The sequence below is a fragment of the Rosa chinensis genome, chromosome 2 (genome assembly GCF_002994745.2).
Source record: "Rosa chinensis cultivar Old Blush chromosome 2, RchiOBHm-V2, whole genome shotgun sequence".
NCBI classification, from domain to species: domain Eukaryota; kingdom Viridiplantae; phylum Streptophyta; class Magnoliopsida; order Rosales; family Rosaceae; genus Rosa; species Rosa chinensis.
In genome coordinates, this window is record NC_037089.1 from 17805374 (window position 1) to 17823634 (window position 18261).

Consider the following 18261-nt stretch of genomic DNA (forward strand, 5'->3'; position numbering starts at 1 on the left):
AGCGTTTTTAGCAATGCTAGCCATTTTTTAGTTAAATTTTAGCTAAAGTAGCTAAAAAGTTATTTTAGCTAGCTATTTTAGAATTACGTCTGCATCAATGCTCTCTATTTTAACTAGTTTTGAATTTATATTAGTTTTTAAATGAATATTAAATTGTTTAAATGTATTTATAAATTACATAAAATAACTTAAAATGAATGTTTTAAATTATAGAAAGCCTCATCCCGCTCTCTATATTTAGGAGCGAGATAGCTAAAAGTTATAATAGAGAACAACTTCGGAGTCTGGTGCAGCTGTTAAAATAGATAAAAAACTACACATGTTCTCTAAAATAGCTAAAAAACCAAAATAGAGTCTACTAAAAATGCTCTAAGTGTGCTCTTATCGGAAACACCAATAAAACATCAAATTTGAATGAAGTCCAAAAACTAAAACCCCATAACGGTTGCAATTCACATCAATATTGTGGTTCAATGATTCTGGTCCCATTTTGGAATTATTTATTTTTGCCGACTCAACCTCTAATTATGTTTAATTCGTTTTTCTCCTTTCACATTACTAATATGACATTACTAATATGAAACTACAATTACACAATCGGTCACAAGGCCGCCACAAGTACACATTCATACTCCTCTTGCTGATGATACCCAAAACCAGGAAAAAAAAAACAAAGGGCTTAAATTAACAACAGTCAGAGGAAGCTGGCTAGTCAAGTAGCAGGTGATGGGATCATAGGATACATTTTCATCCTCTACTGATGAATTTGAATCAGTTCACGGTAGCAAAATACCATTTGTAATTAGCTCATTTGTTTAATCAAAATGGAAATAAAAATCACAACCACATAACCAGGCTTTCATCCCAAAATGGTAGAGCCTAATGAAGCCCCAAAGTAGACAAGCAAGACAACAATAGTTTGATAATATTCTTCAACTACAACAAACATCAAATTCAATCACTGATCAAACTTCCGCCTTAAAGCTAAACCGCCCCATTAAGGCAATATGGTCTGATGACCAATGAATCGAAGGAAGAATATCAGTCTTCCGGAGATTAGGAAGCTCAAGAACTCCATCATGATGTAGAGACCCATCTGTTGAAGAAAATACAAATACTAATCACTTATTTAGCAGTACTAAAAAGAGTTGAGAAATAAAACTTGCAATTATTCCAGATTATAGAACATTCATATCCACTAGTAACAGGACATCTACTTTTTCATGAAGAAAAGAACTGTTCTATAAACACTATGCCATAGAATGTAGATAATCTGATAGATAGGACACTGCTAACTAGACAATGTAGCATGCCAAGTCAAACATGTTTTCCCAAAATTTTTCATGTCTACTTATTTAAGTTTGTCATGTTTACTTATAGAACACTTTAACCATACCTGTATAAAATATGTAATCAAGCACATTATCGACGGGGTATTTCAGAAATGTGAAGCAAGGCTCATTCAATGTTTCATGCTTTTTCTGACGATAAGGATGACCAGGAGGCAGAGACCCGAAGAAATGTGCGTAAGCACTTACCTATATAATTAAGTCAGTAATTGAAAAAGAAAGAACTAAAATACATTTTTCAATAAGGGTAATAATTGACTTACAAGGGAGGTTCCACGCTTCGGCTTCAAATGCTTGAATACCGCCTTCTCTATATCAGAATAACCCTTAACTTGAACATAAGTGAATTTACGGTCACGTGCCTCCAAGTCTAATTTCCCCTCAGTTACAAATTTATAAGCATCACTACAACATGTAAAAGAAAATTAAATAGTGAGGTTAGCTAGTTCGAGGAACTGAAGATAAGTGAAACAAGTGCACTAAATCAGGAAACATATCCATCTATCCACTGAGAATAACCACTAACCACGGCATTCTGAATGTGACGCTACAATCTTATTTCTACCAAATGATAGTTCTACAATGAGTACACTCACATACACTACTACCCAACAATTCAACACCAGGCAAATCAAATTGCAGAAAACAATATGAAGATATCCTACCCAAAACTAGAATACACAAACAATGCAGGTACTAGGAGATCCATTATTGGTTCCATGTTCATAGGTCTGCGTCGATAACTAAAATACTGAACTGCGTTATCTAGACATGATTCATTACACTGAAACCAAGTAATCACCAACTACTAATATATCCCACAAATCCCACAATCAGTAAAACAGATTCTTGACCAAGAGATACACTGCATCATACAATAGATAGATCGTCTGATTCTTGGCAGAAGACAAAGAACTAAACCAGACCAAGGAAAGCTGGACAATTTTCTACGGAGGAAAGGATGAATCATTCTTCTAATCGAATTCTAGAGTATAAGGAACAATAAAGAACAGATTAATAGTAATATGATCACCAAGAGAGGATTTAATCATTGATAATAGAGGGCAGACATATCATAGTCAATAAAACGCCCACCAATACTAACTAAAGAATAATCGATAACATTAACCACTGAACTTCATTTCAAAGCATATCTTCAACAATACTAACTGAAGAGACTGAAGAGTAATCGATAACATTAACCACTGAACTTCATTTCAAAGCATATCTTTAACAATACTAACTGAAGAGTAATCAATAACATTAACCACTGAAAGTAGTCAACAAAACATGGTTTCAATTTTCCAACAAACTACAGTTTCCTTTCTTTCATGAAATACTTTCAAAAAACCATTGAGAAACCAATCATTTAACTGCATGAGACTAACCTTTCAGGATCAGCATTGAAATCTCCACATAGTATAAAAGGAACCTTAGGATCGGCAGCAAACTTTTCTACCTCATGTACATAACTGACAATCTTATCCCAAAAAAAAAAAAAGAAGGGTCAATGAGGTTACTGTGATATGTTATCAATCAACGGACAACTTTCATGTATTTAAATTGCACCTGAAAGAGGGATACTCCTCTTTGATGAGACATTGGGCAGATATGAGTATTTGCCTAGAGTAAACAATGGCAAACAGATATGAGCAACTGGCCACAAAACAACATTTTATGCTAAAAGCAAATTACGTGTGCTGTTCAATTTCAAAAGAATATACTTACCACGCAAAGTTTTCCATTAGAGCCATCAATTTTTTCTAGAAGGACACACACAGCTATATTCCCCTGCAAAACAAAGCATATCAGTTGAAAATATGACTTGAAAGATAACATACATATGCAAAACAAGATTAGTATTAGAAGCGTGCAATTATAACTTCCAGACCGTTGAAAGATGGATTTTAACTTCCTCCGTCTCCTGTGGAGTCCCAAATTTCATTGCAACCTCATCTGCCAGTGTGTCAAATTCAATCTAAAAGAATAGTAGAATTAGTAAGCACCATCAACATGCAAATTATTCTCAAAATAAAATAATCATTTTTCCCTTTCATTGCTCAGTACAATAGTAGCTTTCTCACCTCATATGTATTTAGGTTTCGAAATCGGTTATTCAAATAAAAGGTCGCACATCCATCCTTCTGCTCAACAAATCAAACAAAATGCATTACTTTGAAAGTCCACTAACAAATACAACTTAATTACCCTAGACATCAAATTTAATGCATTATTTAGAAAGTTCACTAACATAGAGTAGAGTACATGTCACATACCAAATTTGGATTAGATCTCTTCTTGAATATTCCTGCATATCCAAATTTTAGTAGCTCCGGCTCAAACCATGTACGGAAGTCATTCTGATAGATTTCTTGAAGACAAAGGATATCAGCACGATATCCTGTTATCTCATCTACTAATCTCTTCTGCCGATAATGCCACGATGCGGCCCACCCAAGATCTTCCGAAGCAGAACCAGGAACATGTGTCATCAGATTATATGTCAGCACTGTGAATGTATCCATTTCTTGCAGATCAGCCACTGCAGCTGATGAGCCATATCTAATCATCTGACGAGGATGAATCAAAGGGTAATCAAGCACAGGGGTCGTAGAAAAATTGTTTGAAACACCTGCCCCAATTACTTCAACCTCAAGGCTAAGTCCAACATCTTGTGGCGTGGGAGTATAAAACTCTGTGACCTCCAACAGCTCCCTTTCTCCATTCTCCCGCTTTCGATACCTTCAGGAAAAAAAAAAAAAACAAAACAAAACAAAACACATCACACATTTAGCAACTTGATCGCATCAATACTCTTGCTACAGTTTATCCTAAAACAGCAAGAGTGGACTCCTGGACTATGGGATTATCCCGAGTCTAAGAGATAAGAGTAATATAATAATTCACACACACACACACACATAAAACAATGGATCAGATTTTACGCTAGATGAGGACAAGGGCATGTTAAACAAAACCTTGTCAGCAGACTGATAGGTTAACAAAACACAGTAGATCGAGGTGTTTTCTGAACAACATGTAAGGAAAGTAATCAGCCATATCTCCCATATTATTGCAGATTGATTTATCCTTGATTTGTGTAATAGCTGTAGCCTTCCTTATATGTAATTTAGATAGTAAACAGATTCCTGACTTGTAGGAACAACTTGTAATCACACTTGTATAAAGATACGATTCTATGTGAATGCAATCATCACTTCAGCATATCAGTTTCTCCTTCTTTTCATGGTATCAGAGCAGGATTAGATCCTGACTCTTCTCATCTGCTGCACTCTAATCTCTTGTGTAGCCTAACCTCCATTCTCTCATCGTTCCAACCAACATGGGCAACGATGATGTCCTCTCACCCAAGGATCATGGCAAATCAAAAGCCGATTCCTCCAATCCTCCTACATCTGAGATGTCAAAATCTGACCTCTCTAATCTCTTTTTCACTCATCATTCAGATCATCCAGGTCTAGTCCTAGTCTCTAAGCCCCTAAATGGAGACAATTATGCGGGATGGAAAAGGGCTATGACCCTAGCTTTGAATTCTAAGAACAAGCTTGGTTTTGTGAACGGCACAATAAAGGCTCCCTCAGAAGAGACAAACCCAGAAGGCTATGCGACTTGGTCGCGTTGTAATGATATGGTTCATTCATGGATCATCAACACTGTTGATTCAGAAATCACCGACAGTGTTATCTACTATCCTACTGCACACGAAGTATGGGAAGATCTTCGTGAACGATTCTCCCAAGGTAATGCTCCACGCATTTTTGAAATTCAGCGAGAAATCGCTTGTTTCCGACAAGAGCAATTGTCAGTTTCAGCTTATTATATGAAATTGAAAGGCTTATGGGATGAATTAGCTTCCTATTCTGAGACATCTCGAGGAGCACAGGCAGAACAACAAAGACTTATGCAATTTCTCATGGGGTTGCATGATACTTATAGTTCTGTACGTGGACAGATACTTCTGATGAGTCCTTTGCCAACAGTTCGTCAGGCATATGCAGCTGTCTCTCAGGACGAGAAACAACGTTCACTTGGCGCTTCTCATCCGGCATCAGAATCATCTTCAAGCGCTGCAATGGCAGTGCGCAATCCTGGCAGACCCAGTTTCAATTCAGGAAGAAGTGGACGCTTTGAGAAGGCTGATCGGCATATCCAGCGTCCAGAACGCCATTTTGTGTCCCAAGAAGGACGCCATCTTGATACTGAACGGCGACAAGGCTCCGGCAGGGGTAGACCTCATTGTACCTATTGTGGAGATCCAGGACATTGGGTACAGACTTGTTATCAACTGATTGGGTATCCCCCAGGTCACCCCAAAGCAAGGCAAGGCACAGGTTTTTCGAAACCAAGGGCAGCTCCTTCGGCAAACCAAGTCTGCGCGACAGTTGAAGATGGTGGTGGGCCAACCGTGACACTCACTGAGGCCCAATTTAAACAGTTTATGACTGCTCTTAGTAATCAGACTTTGAAGCCCAATTCCACTACCAGCGCAAGTTCCAAAGCAAACGCCATCACAAAACCAGGTTTGTTAAAAGTCGTTTCCCGCAATTGGATCATTGACAGCGGTGCGACTGATCACATTACTTCATCTATGCAATTATTACACAAAAATAATAATTGCTCATTACCACCTGTTCTATTGCCTAGCGGAGATAAAATTAATATTGCTGCTAAAGGATCATTACCTCTCAGTACCATGTTTTATCTTCATGATGTGTTATCTGTGCCTAAATTCAAAGTCGATTTATTGTCCGTTAGCCGATTGACGAGAGGATTAAACTGTCCAGTGACCTTCTATCCATATTGGTGTATTTTGCAGGATCTGGCTACGAGGAGGACGATTGGTTTGGGTGAACAACGCAATGAATTATATTATTTGGTGGCATTAGCGACGGAGAAGTCTAATACCAGTCCTCCTTTTTCCATCACACGCCCAGCCTGTTACCTTACCATCACCTCCAGCGATTTATGGCACAACCGCTTAGGGCATGTGTCATCCTCTTGTTTAGGTTTCATTGCTAAGAATTTTCTGCATGTTTCCTTTCCGTCTAATAATAATGCTTGCCATATATGTCCTTTGGCCAAGCAGAGTCGCCTACCTTTTAGTGTTAGTACCATATCTTCTGTCAAACCATTTGATATTATTCATTGTGATATTTGGGGTCGATATCAATTTCCTTCTCTTTCTGGTGCTCATTATTTTCTTACCATTGTTGATGACTATACACGTTTTACTTGGATCTTTTTAATGCGCCATAAAGCTGAAGTCCAATCACTCATTAAACAATTTTTTAGCTATGCTATCACTCAATTTGATTCTCGCATTAAAACCTTCCGTAGTGATAATGGTAGTGAATTCTTATCCCTTCGATCTTTTTTTAATGATAATGGTGTCGTTTTCCAACATTCTTGCGTTTACACGCCCCAACAAAATGGGGTTGTGGAACGTAAACATCGACACATTCTTCAAGTGGCTCGTGCCCTCAAATTTCAAGCACACCTCCCTTCCCAATTTTGGGGGGAGTGTGCTCTTACTGCAATCCACATCATCAACCGCTTACCTTCTCCCATTCTTTCTTTCAAAACTCCCTTCGAACTTCTTTATTCAAAACCTCCTTCTTTCTCCCTCCTACGTGTTTTTGGCTGTTTAACTTATGCTACTAACGTTAATCCCGCTCATAAATTTGATGAACGTGCCATTCAGTCCATTTTTATCGGGTATCCCGTCGGTCAAAAGGCCTACAAGTTGTTTGATTTATCCCGCAAGAAGATCTTTACTAGCCGCGACGTCAAATTTCACGAGCATATTTTCCCCATTTCCAGTCTGCCCAGTTCTGTGGTCTCCTCATTGGGCCACCAACCGGGCCCCATTCCCTTGCCCCCTGACCCATTCACTTCATCCTCTGACTTTGACTTTCCCTTCTCTCCTGCGTCGCATTTTTCCAGTCCTCCTGTTTCTTCGTCCTTCTCTCCAGACACCGATCCCTCCTCTTTTACCCCACCATCTTCACCACCCCCACCGCCTCCACCGCCCTCTCTCCGTACTTATTCTCGTCGTCGTTCAACGAAACCTCCTGTCACAGACTCCGTGCCTCTTTCTCCTTCTCCTCCGGCGTCGGTTTCTACCCCAGTGTCGCCGCTTCCGTCCCCTCTCCCCACGCCTGCGGTGCCCATTCCTGACCATATACCCAACCCTCCACCCGCTCCCGAACCCGTACCCGATCCGGCACTCATACCCATACCCGATTAGGCTCCCCTCCGTCGCTCCTCACCTACCATGTCTGCTCCACCGTTCCCTCGGACCAATCGTCTTCTTTGTTGCCTGGTCCACCCAAAGGTACTCGCTAACCCTTGGTCAATTATGTTTCCTATCATCGATATTTGCCGCAGCACCTCGCTTTCACAGCCAAGCTCAGCCACGTTCCCGAGCCCCGCACCTATTCTGAGGCTGCTGGTCATCCTGAATGGCAAGCTGCTATGCTTTCCGAATTACAGGCTCTTCAAGCCAACAGAACTTGGGCACTGACTCCTCTTCCGGCCGGTAAGGTCCCTATTGGTTGTCGATGGGTTTATAAGGTGAAACTCAAGGCTGATGGTTCTGTGGAACGGTATAAAGCCCGCCTGGTTGCTAAGGGTTTTACTCAGTTGGAGGGGGTTGATTATCACAAAACCTTTTCTCCTACTGCCAAAATCATTACTGTTCGATGTTTGTTGGCTTTGGCTGCAGCTCGTGGTTGGACATTGCATCAATTGGATGTGAATAATGCGTTCCTCCATGGAGATTTGTCTGAGGAAATTTACATGTCTCCTCCGCCTGGTCTTCGGCGACAGAGGGAGGAGAATCTGGTATGCCGATTACATAAGTCTTTATATGGTTTAAAACAGGCTTCACGGCAGTGGTTTGAGAAGTTTTCTGATGCTGTACGGTCAGCTGGGTACGTCCAATCTAAAGCTGATTATTCATTATTCACTAGAAAACATGGGAATTCATTCACTGCACTTTTGATTTACGTTGATGACATATTGATTACTGGAAATGATTTGGAGACTATTGCTGTACTTAAAGCTTTCTTACATAGTCAATTTCGTCTCAAAGATCTTGGAGACTTAAAATACTTTCTTGGTATTGAAGTTTCAACTTCCAGACGCAGGATTTTTATATGTCAACGTAAGTATGCTCTAGAGATTATTGAAGATATAGGTTTACTTGGAGCTGCACCTGTGGATACTCCCATGGAAAAAGGTCTAAAGTTATCTGATCACAGTGATTTGCCCAAAGACCCTGGTCAGTACAGAAGGTTAATTGGGAGACTTATATATCTCACTGTTTCACGCCCTGACATCACTTATGCAGTTCATGTTCTTAGCAGATTCATGAACCAACCTAGAAAAATGCATTGGGAGGCAGCTCTGAGAGTAGTACGCTATCTAAAAGGTGCTCCTGGACAAGGTGTGTTTTTCTCTTCCACCAATGATCTAAAATTGAGGGCTTATTGTGACTCTGATTGGGCGGGATGCCCTGTCACTAGAAGGTCTACCACCGGATACTTTGTTTTTCTTGGACCTTCCTTAATTTCTTGGAGGTCAAAACATCAAAAGACAGTATCTTTGTCTTCAGCAGAGGCGGAATATCGTGCTATGACAGGAACATGTTGTGAGCTAACTTGGCTGCGTTATCTGCTCAGAGACCTCAATTTATCCCTCCGCGAACCGACTCTACTATTTTGTGATAACAAGGCTGCGCTGCACATTGCTGCCAACCCCGTATTCCATGAGCGAACTAGGCATATCGAGATGGATTGCCACTACATTAGGGACAAAATTCTAGATGGTACTGTGACCACAAGGTATGTGAAATCAGCTTATCAGCTTGCTGATGTTCTTACTAAACCTTTGGGGAAAGATATCTTTGTTCCTATGATTCGCAAGTTGGGAGTGCAGGACATCCACTCTCCAACTTGAGGGGGAGTGTAAGGAAAGTAATCAGCCATATCTCCCATATTTTTGCAGATTGATTTATCCTTGATTTGTGTAATAGCTGTAGCCTTCCTTATATGTATTTTAGATAGTAAACAGATTCCTGACTTGTAGGAACAACTTGTAATCACACTTGTATAAAGATACGATTCTATGTGAATGCAATCATCACTTCAGCATATCAGTTTCTCCTTCTTTTCACAACAAACTTATGTTTATCATAAGCATCCAGAATTGGTTTTACATAGATTAATATACTAAGAGAATATACTTATTCTAGTTAAGATTTTAAAAAGGTAAATATAAATAAAGTAATCAACAATATATACGAAATTATACACAATTGAAATTACACAATAGTACGTATATCTAAATCATCTGTATCTTGTCCAATACAATTTTGAGTTGTTTAATATTACTTGCCCAAGAACAAAATAGAGACATACACAACAATATATTCTTTTGCGATGATGGAATAGAACAAGATTCAGTCAGGGGACTTCAAAAAACAAATCCCCCGAAATTTATTTTGATGCAAGCCTTTGTGTGAGAAGAACATGAGAAGACAAAAAGAACAAAGTGAAACGATTATAGAATTGCAGGAAGAATGCAGGACTCAGATTGAAGTCAGCCATGGTAAATCTATTCTTACTAAGAGATTCTAACCAAGCAATTAACGAACCATTCCATGCCAATAAAAAGGTCTAGCAGTGTGAGTATGAGACCAAACCTGAGCAGCAAAATGACAGTTTTTGAATAAATTAATGGTCCAGAGTTTCAGTATCAGTATTACAAAGGGGACATAAATGAGATATAGAAGTAGTGTTATATGCAGCAAGTCTATCCCTGGTTTTAAGACGACTACGAATGAACAGCCAAGCAAAAGTTTTAACCTTAGGAGGCAGATGTAATTAACTTCCAAATTTTATTTATCTAACAAAAGAGGTTTGGGATGAGAGTGAACCTGATTACATTGAATGGAAGAAGCACTTTTGATTGAAAAACTACCAGAAACAAATTCCCTAGTATTATCTACTAGTTTGAAGATCTAGCAAACATGGAGTAGTAGATCTAACAAAGCAAAAAAAAAAAAAAAAAAAAAACCGTAGAGAGAAATGAAGAGAAAGGTTGTAGACTTGTAGTCAAAAGAAGAAGATCTAGAAAAGCAAAGGCCAAAAAATGAACAGTATCCGATCCATCCCATCACAAGATATAGGACCCCATAAAATGCTACAAGGCTCATAGCTAAAGAAAAACATCCTTACCAAACATGCTTCAATTCGGGAGATTCTCTATCATCATCCTCAAAATCAACTGATGCATGAATCTTGCATCCTACAACTGGGGATATCGGATGAAATCGGAGGAGCTTGATGGGGTTTTCCATTGATAAGACTGAGGGACAGACTAGACTAGAGAGCTAGCAAATTCGTTTTTGAGCAAGGATTACTATGCCAAGGGTTTCGTATAAAAAAAAAAAAAACTATGCCAGGGGTTTTTTTAAGGCAAGTGAAGTAAAAGATAAAACACATACAAAAGTTTCTATATTAGTTAAGAGCCTCGCCTCCGTGTTATTACAAGCACCAAGTATTAAATGAAGTCAAACTTAGTAAATGAAGTCAAGCTGAGTAAAGTTGACCAATGTAAATGTAAAACAATTTAATTTAGTTGAAATGTAAGTCCAAATTTAGTTAAAATGTAAAACTAGTTGGTGATAATTGAATATGTGGTGTTATAATTAATGAGGTAAATAATTTGGCCTAGTTGAGAACATTTTCTTTTGAGTGCCTATATATCATACTAGCAAATCAGGCTGTGCAATGTTGCGGGTTAAATTTTTTTTTTTTGTTTTTCTGAATTTTAAACGTAATAGATAATTCTCATATGTATTTGAACATATTCATAAATCATAACTATATGTATAGAATCTGACCAAGACCATTGAACAGACGGTTGTTGAGACTTGGGGTAACTATTATACATCAACATGTGATTTCTCTTAACAAAAAAGAAAAAGAAAAAAAACTACAGATCAAGTAAGAATTCATTTGTCATCTCAACTTCAACTTCAACAAATCCGGCATCACATTTCATAATTATCAATGTCAAAATTAGGACATAACACAATAGAGGGTATTGCTATATACAATCGACGTTTTAAACAATCATCTCTCATTCTAGTCAAGAGCCAAAGATAGAGAACAACCCTTCCATAAAACCTAAAACTCATCACTTCTTTAGAAGTTCCTTGGTAAGAGCGGCGGCATAAAACTTTGTCGCTTAAACCACTTCAACCAAGGTAAAATGAAAAGGGCTCTAGCGGGCTAGAGATGACATATATTGATTGCTGAATCGATGGAGCTAAAATAACCGATTGAATGTTGTAAACATATAATTAGCATAAATTTAAAGGCAAAATGATCATATCACTATTCATTCGATAGTATCATCCTTTTATATATATATGATTTGGCTATGAGCTTATGCTTAAGCATTAGCAATTTTTACCAGCACCACTTGGAATGAAAGATTGGTGGATATTTGATTGGTCGCTAGTTATATGCCGCTGTTACATACCGATTCCTAGCCCCGTTCCCGCCCCCATTCACCCTCAGCCTCACGCTCACCCTCACCTTTCCCCTCCCCGTTTCCATGTCGGGCAAAGATATGGTCACTTTTGCCAATATGAATGAAAAACTATTCAACTATATATATATGTATATATATTAGGCAGCAATCATAAGTTTCTGACCTCAGTATAGAAACTATATGTTTTGTATGCTTAATTCAACACAAAGAGGCCCTGGAAACGAAGTAGTTTTTACTTTTTACAAATTCATCTTGCTGTTGACAGTGAGTTGAAAACCTAAAATCTTTTATTCAACGTGGATAGCAAACAATTCTTCTTTTGATTGTACGTAGTGCTATTTCTACTAGAGAAAGTAACATTTAAATGAGAAAATATAGTAAAGGATCAAGTTAGTTTTGTTGTTTTCTATCAGAGGATGACTACTCTTTTTATAGAACGACTACTCTTTTTATAGAGCCGTTTAATTATGCTAAGTAGGAATCCTATCCAATTTCCTTGCCTAATTAAACGATTCAAAAAGAGAAAAACAAATGCTAATTAGGAAACCATTTTAAAACGCATCGTTTCGAACCCTAATTTAGGCAAGGAAAACTGGAAAATTACATTACCACATGTTCCTACATGCATGCATGCATGTAAGCGATCACATCTGTATGAGCATCAATAAGTAATCGATTACACTAGGCTGCAGTAGCTCTAGCCATCATTTTGACACTACAACACGGGATTTAATCAATCTAATGAATCTACAGGGTACAGGCCAGGATGAAAGCCCTTGCAAGTAAAAAAGTCGCCGAGAGGTGGCTGCGTTCGAAAAGTTAATGGGCGAGAGTCCAGAGGCAGAGGGTGTAAGACGGAGTGATGGGACTTTGCAGAAGGAGAGGTTGGTTGCCGGCGATGTCAATATAGGAGAGGACGTGATATCGTGGCCCTTTGACACTGGCCCCGCCGGTGGAGGTTAGAATTTAGAAATAATACTAATAACCATTGGCTAGAGCCTAGAGGGCAGAAACATGAAACTTGCTGGTCTTTTGTAATCCGATTCGTACGGCTGCCTCCAATTCTAGGCAAGAGAGAGAGACAGGGACAGAGAGAGACAGAGTTGGGAGAACTGATTTTTCATCTCTTAATTTTACGGAATGGACAAAGTAGCTAATTTCTAAAATCTAGGAATGTAAATTCATAATAACAAATAATGAAATATCAGTACGTAAACGTACACTCAAAGTCTTAAACTGTGTTTGAGGAGTCATAGAGCATGGGGACATTCAATTAAGATATGGGCTAGGAGCTTTTTTTTTTTTTTTTAAATCAAAGGAAGTAACCATTCATAAATCAATGCGGAAGGCCAAGAGTTCAGTAGTTAAGGCCTTAAGGGAGAGAAAGTTCCTGTGATTGAAGTAGCAAAAGCTCCCAAACACGAGTTCGGACTTCAATTTGGTTTCTATGTCTGTATTTGCGACTGCATCTTCACTATTTGATCTAAAGTTCTAAAACAAAGATGAAGTAGGGACGAAGAAGAATAGTAAATGAAAGTAGAGATCTCGAAACCAAACCAATTAATGGACCGGAAGAAGGCGCAAAGCTAGCAGAGAGATCCCAATCTGTACGTTCTTTATGGATGCTAATCAAAAATTCGGTTTTCTAGTAGAAGACCGGTTTGGTTTGACTACAACAAGTCTTGGTTCATAACGAACAAAGCCTTTGTTTATGTTTTATAAGGAAAGTGTGTCATTTTTAACATTTTATGTTTGATGTAGTTCAATTGTTTAAGAGGTTCAATTCTCAATCTAAATTATAAATGTTTTATCTATCTCTTACTAAATTACTGAAATAATGACAATTATATATTTAAGCCATGTCAAATTAGAGTTCAAGGAAATTTTGTATTTTTTTTCTTAATTAAATTACTAAAAAGGATTTGGGTATATGAATCAAACTAAATTATTTGGAGAGTGGTTGAGACTTGAGAGTTCTCTGCAAGTTTGTATATTTTTAATGCCGCTTGACCAATGGTACAACGAGCCTGTACGATAGGATGATTTAACACGCACTATGTATGTGTACCATACATGCCCGTAATTATACGAATGTGTGACATTTCCAATGCAGTATGGAACTAAAAGATCGAAATGTTTGACAGAGGGGTCAGGGGTGTCAATGATTCTACTGCCTAGGCTTAGACAAGGGGTTACATGATAAGGCCACCCTTAATTCACCCTAAAGCCCAATTGCTGCAGCCCATCATCATCCTCCAATTTTCCAGTACCTTCCAATAAATTCCAGTATCTTCCAGACGTCTCTTTATGTTAGCGTGTTGCAGTACAACGGCAATTTTGTGCCAGCCTGTAGGTAGTACAACATTAGGATAAGTATTGTAAGATTGTGACACTTGTCACACATCCACAGGGTGGAATCTTTTGCTCAGGACGTTATAATGTAAGGCTCTGCCATTTTGAAAAGCATGAATGAAATGATGTTGTTTTGAATTTCCAATTTTTTCCTTTTCTCTACACGGGTTCCTATAATTTCACTTGCTCTTGTGTTGCACGTATTGATAAAAATAATTCCACAAAAAGAGAGAATACAAGAAAGAAAGCCAACAGACCAAGAGTGATAAAAGGATAACGTACGATCGATGATCAGAAATCAAGTGTATAAGTGCAGTAACTGCTAGTTATCACAACTTTAATTTTACTAGTGAAATATGAGACGTGTAAAATGAGGTGTTAAAGTGATTTAGTTCGGCTAATATGTTATATGCCCAATATGTTAAATCGAGCTCAAGCTCGCCCAATACAAGCCCTGAATTCTTCTCAAGATCAAGTTCGGTTCAGTTCGGCTCTTTTGTGGAAACAACATCAGCATGGCCATGCTCCGTCATTGCTGATCAAGAACGATCCCCAAAGTTTTGTTCGCTAAGATTTTATTAGGATGGGAAGGAAGCTCAAAAGTGCATATAAATCCCCGGCCCAGAGTTGAAAAAATTAAGGAAGATGCATGCTCCTGGTGGTAGCTAGCTAGGTCAAGAACATATATACATGCTACTGCTGGAAGTGAGTATGGATGATGAGGGCTTGCAAGTCAAGATGTTCGCGCGCATCTGAAGTAGTTCCATATTTCAGCTGCTTTCTTTTAAGTATTTTAGGAGCCAATCATACATTAACTTTCTTATAAGTTTGCTTTTTCGGGCCAAAATTTTAAGATCAAACTTGCAGTTAGTTCATGTTCATCAGTAGTCTTCCCATTGTAATTTTCCGGCCATTATGTGTTCTACTTTGAAATAATGCAGTCTCAGACTCAACATGGATTTTCATTGTATTCCTTAATTTGTTTACAAGGAGAAGCTCAAGGAGGTTGAAGGCGTCTGCAATCAGGGGTGGATTTACTTGAGATGCCCAAAATTCGTCCAAAACGTTAGATTATAAGTGTTAGAAGCAAAAAACGGTGGAAACCCCCTCACAAGGTTTGATTAAGGTGAATACCGATGCTGCTTTCATACCAAACAAAAACTGAGTGGTGCCGGGGTTGTTCTTAGAAACAACGGAGGGGAAATCGCAGTGGCAAGAACCATTCTCGGCCCCTTTTTGATGTCACTTCTCCTAGACATGCTGAGTTTATGACAATCTCATGTGGATTAGGGATTGGCTTTGGAGCATGGATATTTGAATGTGGAACTTGAATCGGATGCACAAGCTGTTATTCAGGCAATTCAGGATGATAAGGAGACCTTGTAATCGACAGGCATCTAGTGGAAGTGATAAAAAATGTTGGTGAGACGATTTACTGCATTCAAATGTGACTGTTCCAAGAGAATGTAAGTGAGTCGCTCATGAACTTCCAGCTCATCCTATTAGGCAAAACACTGTTTGTACTTGGTCTGACTGTATACCTTTATGGCTGTTAGAATGTAACCAGGCCGATACAAGTGCCTTTTGTCTCGAGTAAGGATGGCTGTTCCATCCTCTTGTATTTCTTAGATCCTTCATGACTGAAATCTATTTCTTAAAAAATAATAATAATAAAAAATCAGAGCATTCTACCAGAAATCCGAGGAAGATGATGGTTCATATGGCAAGCTCTAAACAGGTCTTTTTTACTTCTATTCACTAGTGAGAGAGTAGAGGCGACTATGTAGGTTAGGTTTTTTTCTGATTGTAGACAAGTATTTGGATTAATAATCAGTGCTTATTGAGTTCTTTGTCCTCAAAACTGCTTTTGACGTTTAAAGGATTCAATTAGTCCTGTGGGGGAATCTATCTTTTAATAATATGCCAAAACGCATGCCTTCATCAACTCCCAATTTAATTAGGTTGAGATTAACATAATCTCATCGAAGTAATTTCTTTTTCTCCAATGACAACTACTCCTATTGGGTAACTTAATCATTATATGAGATAATAAGGGTCCAATTAGTTTTGTTGTGTCCTGCTAAGAGTGATTACAGTACTTGGTTTAGACAAGTATCCGATGCAGGGAGAACCAACCTAACACAACAATCGGACCCGGTTCATTATGCAATCCCTCTCTTTGCGTATTAGGCACCCAAATACATTTCACATCTAACATATATGGTTATCATTTAACTATCACTAATTACAAATAAAAAAACATACATAAAATTGGATCCTTTCTTTTTTGGGTCCTTGACCAAAAGCCCCAAAATGAGCCAAAGTTATCCCACTTACCACAGCAACAGATTTTTATTCCCACTAACCCAATTTGAATTGAAATAACAATTTTACCCCTAGTCTAATTAATGAATTACAACCACATGTCCTTCTCTCCTCTCTATCTCTTTCTCACGCAGACACACACTCTCTCTCTCTCTCCACACACGACGCAGACTCTCTCTCTCTCCCTCCTTGGTGCAATCGCCGGCGCCGGACTCTCTCTCCTGGTCACCGCTTGTGTTTTTGCTCGTTGTGATTTTCTCTCCGCGTAGATTGCCGATGTTGCTCTCTCCCTAAACACAGACTCTCTCTCTCTCCCTCCTCGGTGCAATCGCCGGCGCCGGACTCTCTCTCCTGGTCACCTCCTGTATTTTTGCTCGCTGTGTTTTTGCTCGCTTGTTCAGATTGCCGGCATTGCTCTCTTTCCTCGTCTCCGCCTAGGTTTTGCTCGCTGTGATTTTCTCTCCGTGTAGATTGCCGGCTTGCTCTCTCTTGGGATCTGTTCCTGCCGTAAGTTTTCAATTTCACCTATATATAAATATGATTTGTACATGATCTGGTTCATCAATCTTGGCTGATTTTGCAGGCGATTCCAGATCCAAGCCACCTCACCGTCAAATTCCAAGGTCAATTTCCTTTTTCCGGTTTATCACTTTCTGGAATTTGCTTACCTTTTGTTTATTTTCCGTGAAATTGAAGCAAAGGAAAACGAAATTGAAATTAGATATAGACCGAATCAGCTGGTTTTTGTTGCTGGATTGTGTTCAGGAGTTGTTCTTTTTCTTAAATCTTCGGTTGCAATTTGAATAATTGATTAATGAAGCAAGTGGATAAGCATAATTGTGAATGATGAATTAGTTATTAGAATTTTGGATTACATTGATTATTGGTTGTGCATCTTGGTGTAGTTGGAAGATATGAAGATGGATGAAGCGTCTGAAGAGGTGGCAGTGGAAATAGCTGCACAACGGGTCCTTGGGAAGAGAGTTGATGAGATGGAGGCCAGTTTCATGATGGCAGAAGGCCCAGAAGGAAAGAAAAAAGAAAAAGAAAAAAAGTTTTATTGGTGGGCAATAGACGTGTATTGCCCCCCAATAGAAGTATGATAAAAGTCTATTGGAGGGCAATACAATAGACGTTTTGAATTGATGTAATCTTCTCATTTTTTTTCTTTAATCAAAGTTTTATTTGTGTAGTTTTAGGAAGATTAATTACCATTTTGATAATCTAAACGTCTACTGGGGGCAATAGACGTCTACTGAGGGGCAATACATGGCTGATAGTCGTCTATTGGGGGCCAATAGACATCTATTAGGGGGCAATAGACGTCTATTGCCCCTATATTAGGGGGCAATAGATGTCTATTGGGGGCAACAAAACTTTCCGGTGAGATTTCAGCAAATTCCAGTGGGCGGCAGCCGGTGACCGGTGACCGGATTCCGGCAAAAGTTGGCCGGAATCAGGCGACCGGTGACTAGAATCAGGCGACCGATGACCGGATTCCGGCGGCCGGTGACGGGCTCCGGTGAAGTCTCCTATGGTTTCTCTCTCTTCCATTTTCTCTCTCTCTCTCTCTAAGTAATAAAGAGGTGAGGGGCAAAATAGTATTAAAAAAAATTAAAAAAAAAAAAAAATCTTAATGGGGTATTAGGGA

The 18261-nt window shown here is 38.8% G+C and overlaps 1 protein-coding gene across 2 annotated transcripts; it reads right to left on the reverse strand.

The window, feature by feature from the left end:
* Window positions 1–795: 795 nt before the first annotated feature.
* On the reverse strand, window positions 796–10750 carry LOC112185978 (carbon catabolite repressor protein 4 homolog 1). 2 transcript variants are annotated; one of them, XM_040514195.1, is made up of 10 exons: window positions 10610–10750; window positions 3626–4091; window positions 3434–3493; window positions 3241–3327; window positions 3078–3140; window positions 2919–2972; window positions 2738–2829; window positions 1613–1754; window positions 1397–1538; window positions 796–1096 (listed from the first exon to the last, which is right to left on the reverse strand). In XM_040514195.1, exons 1-10 carry the CDS (start codon window positions 10729–10731, stop codon window positions 966–968), a joined length of 1359 nt encoding a protein of 452 aa, XP_040370129.1. In that variant the 5' UTR covers window positions 10732–10750; the 3' UTR covers window positions 796–965. The 2 variants fall into 2 exon arrangements, with proteins under 2 accessions (XP_040370129.1, XP_024180092.1); XM_024324324.2 differs by lacking the exon at window positions 10610–10750 and adding an exon at window positions 10309–10423.
* Between the last annotated feature and the right edge of the window lie 7511 nt (window positions 10751–18261).

What these genes read in the sequence shown, in the direction of transcription:
- LOC112185978 (XM_040514195.1), bottom strand. Translation starts at nt 10,731, where the DNA reads ATGGAAAACCCCATCAAGCTCCTCCGATTTCATCCGATATCCCCAGTT. An exon ending in TTAAAATCCATCTTTCAACG is followed by an intron (nt 3,141 to 3,240) that starts GTCTGGAAGTTA and finishes TTTGTTTTGCAG; the next exon opens with GGGAATATAGCTGTGTGTGT. An exon ending in TTCAATGCTGATCCTGAAAG is followed by an intron (nt 1,755 to 2,737) that starts GTTAGTCTCATG and finishes TACATGTTGTAG; the next exon opens with TGATGCTTATAAATTTGTAA.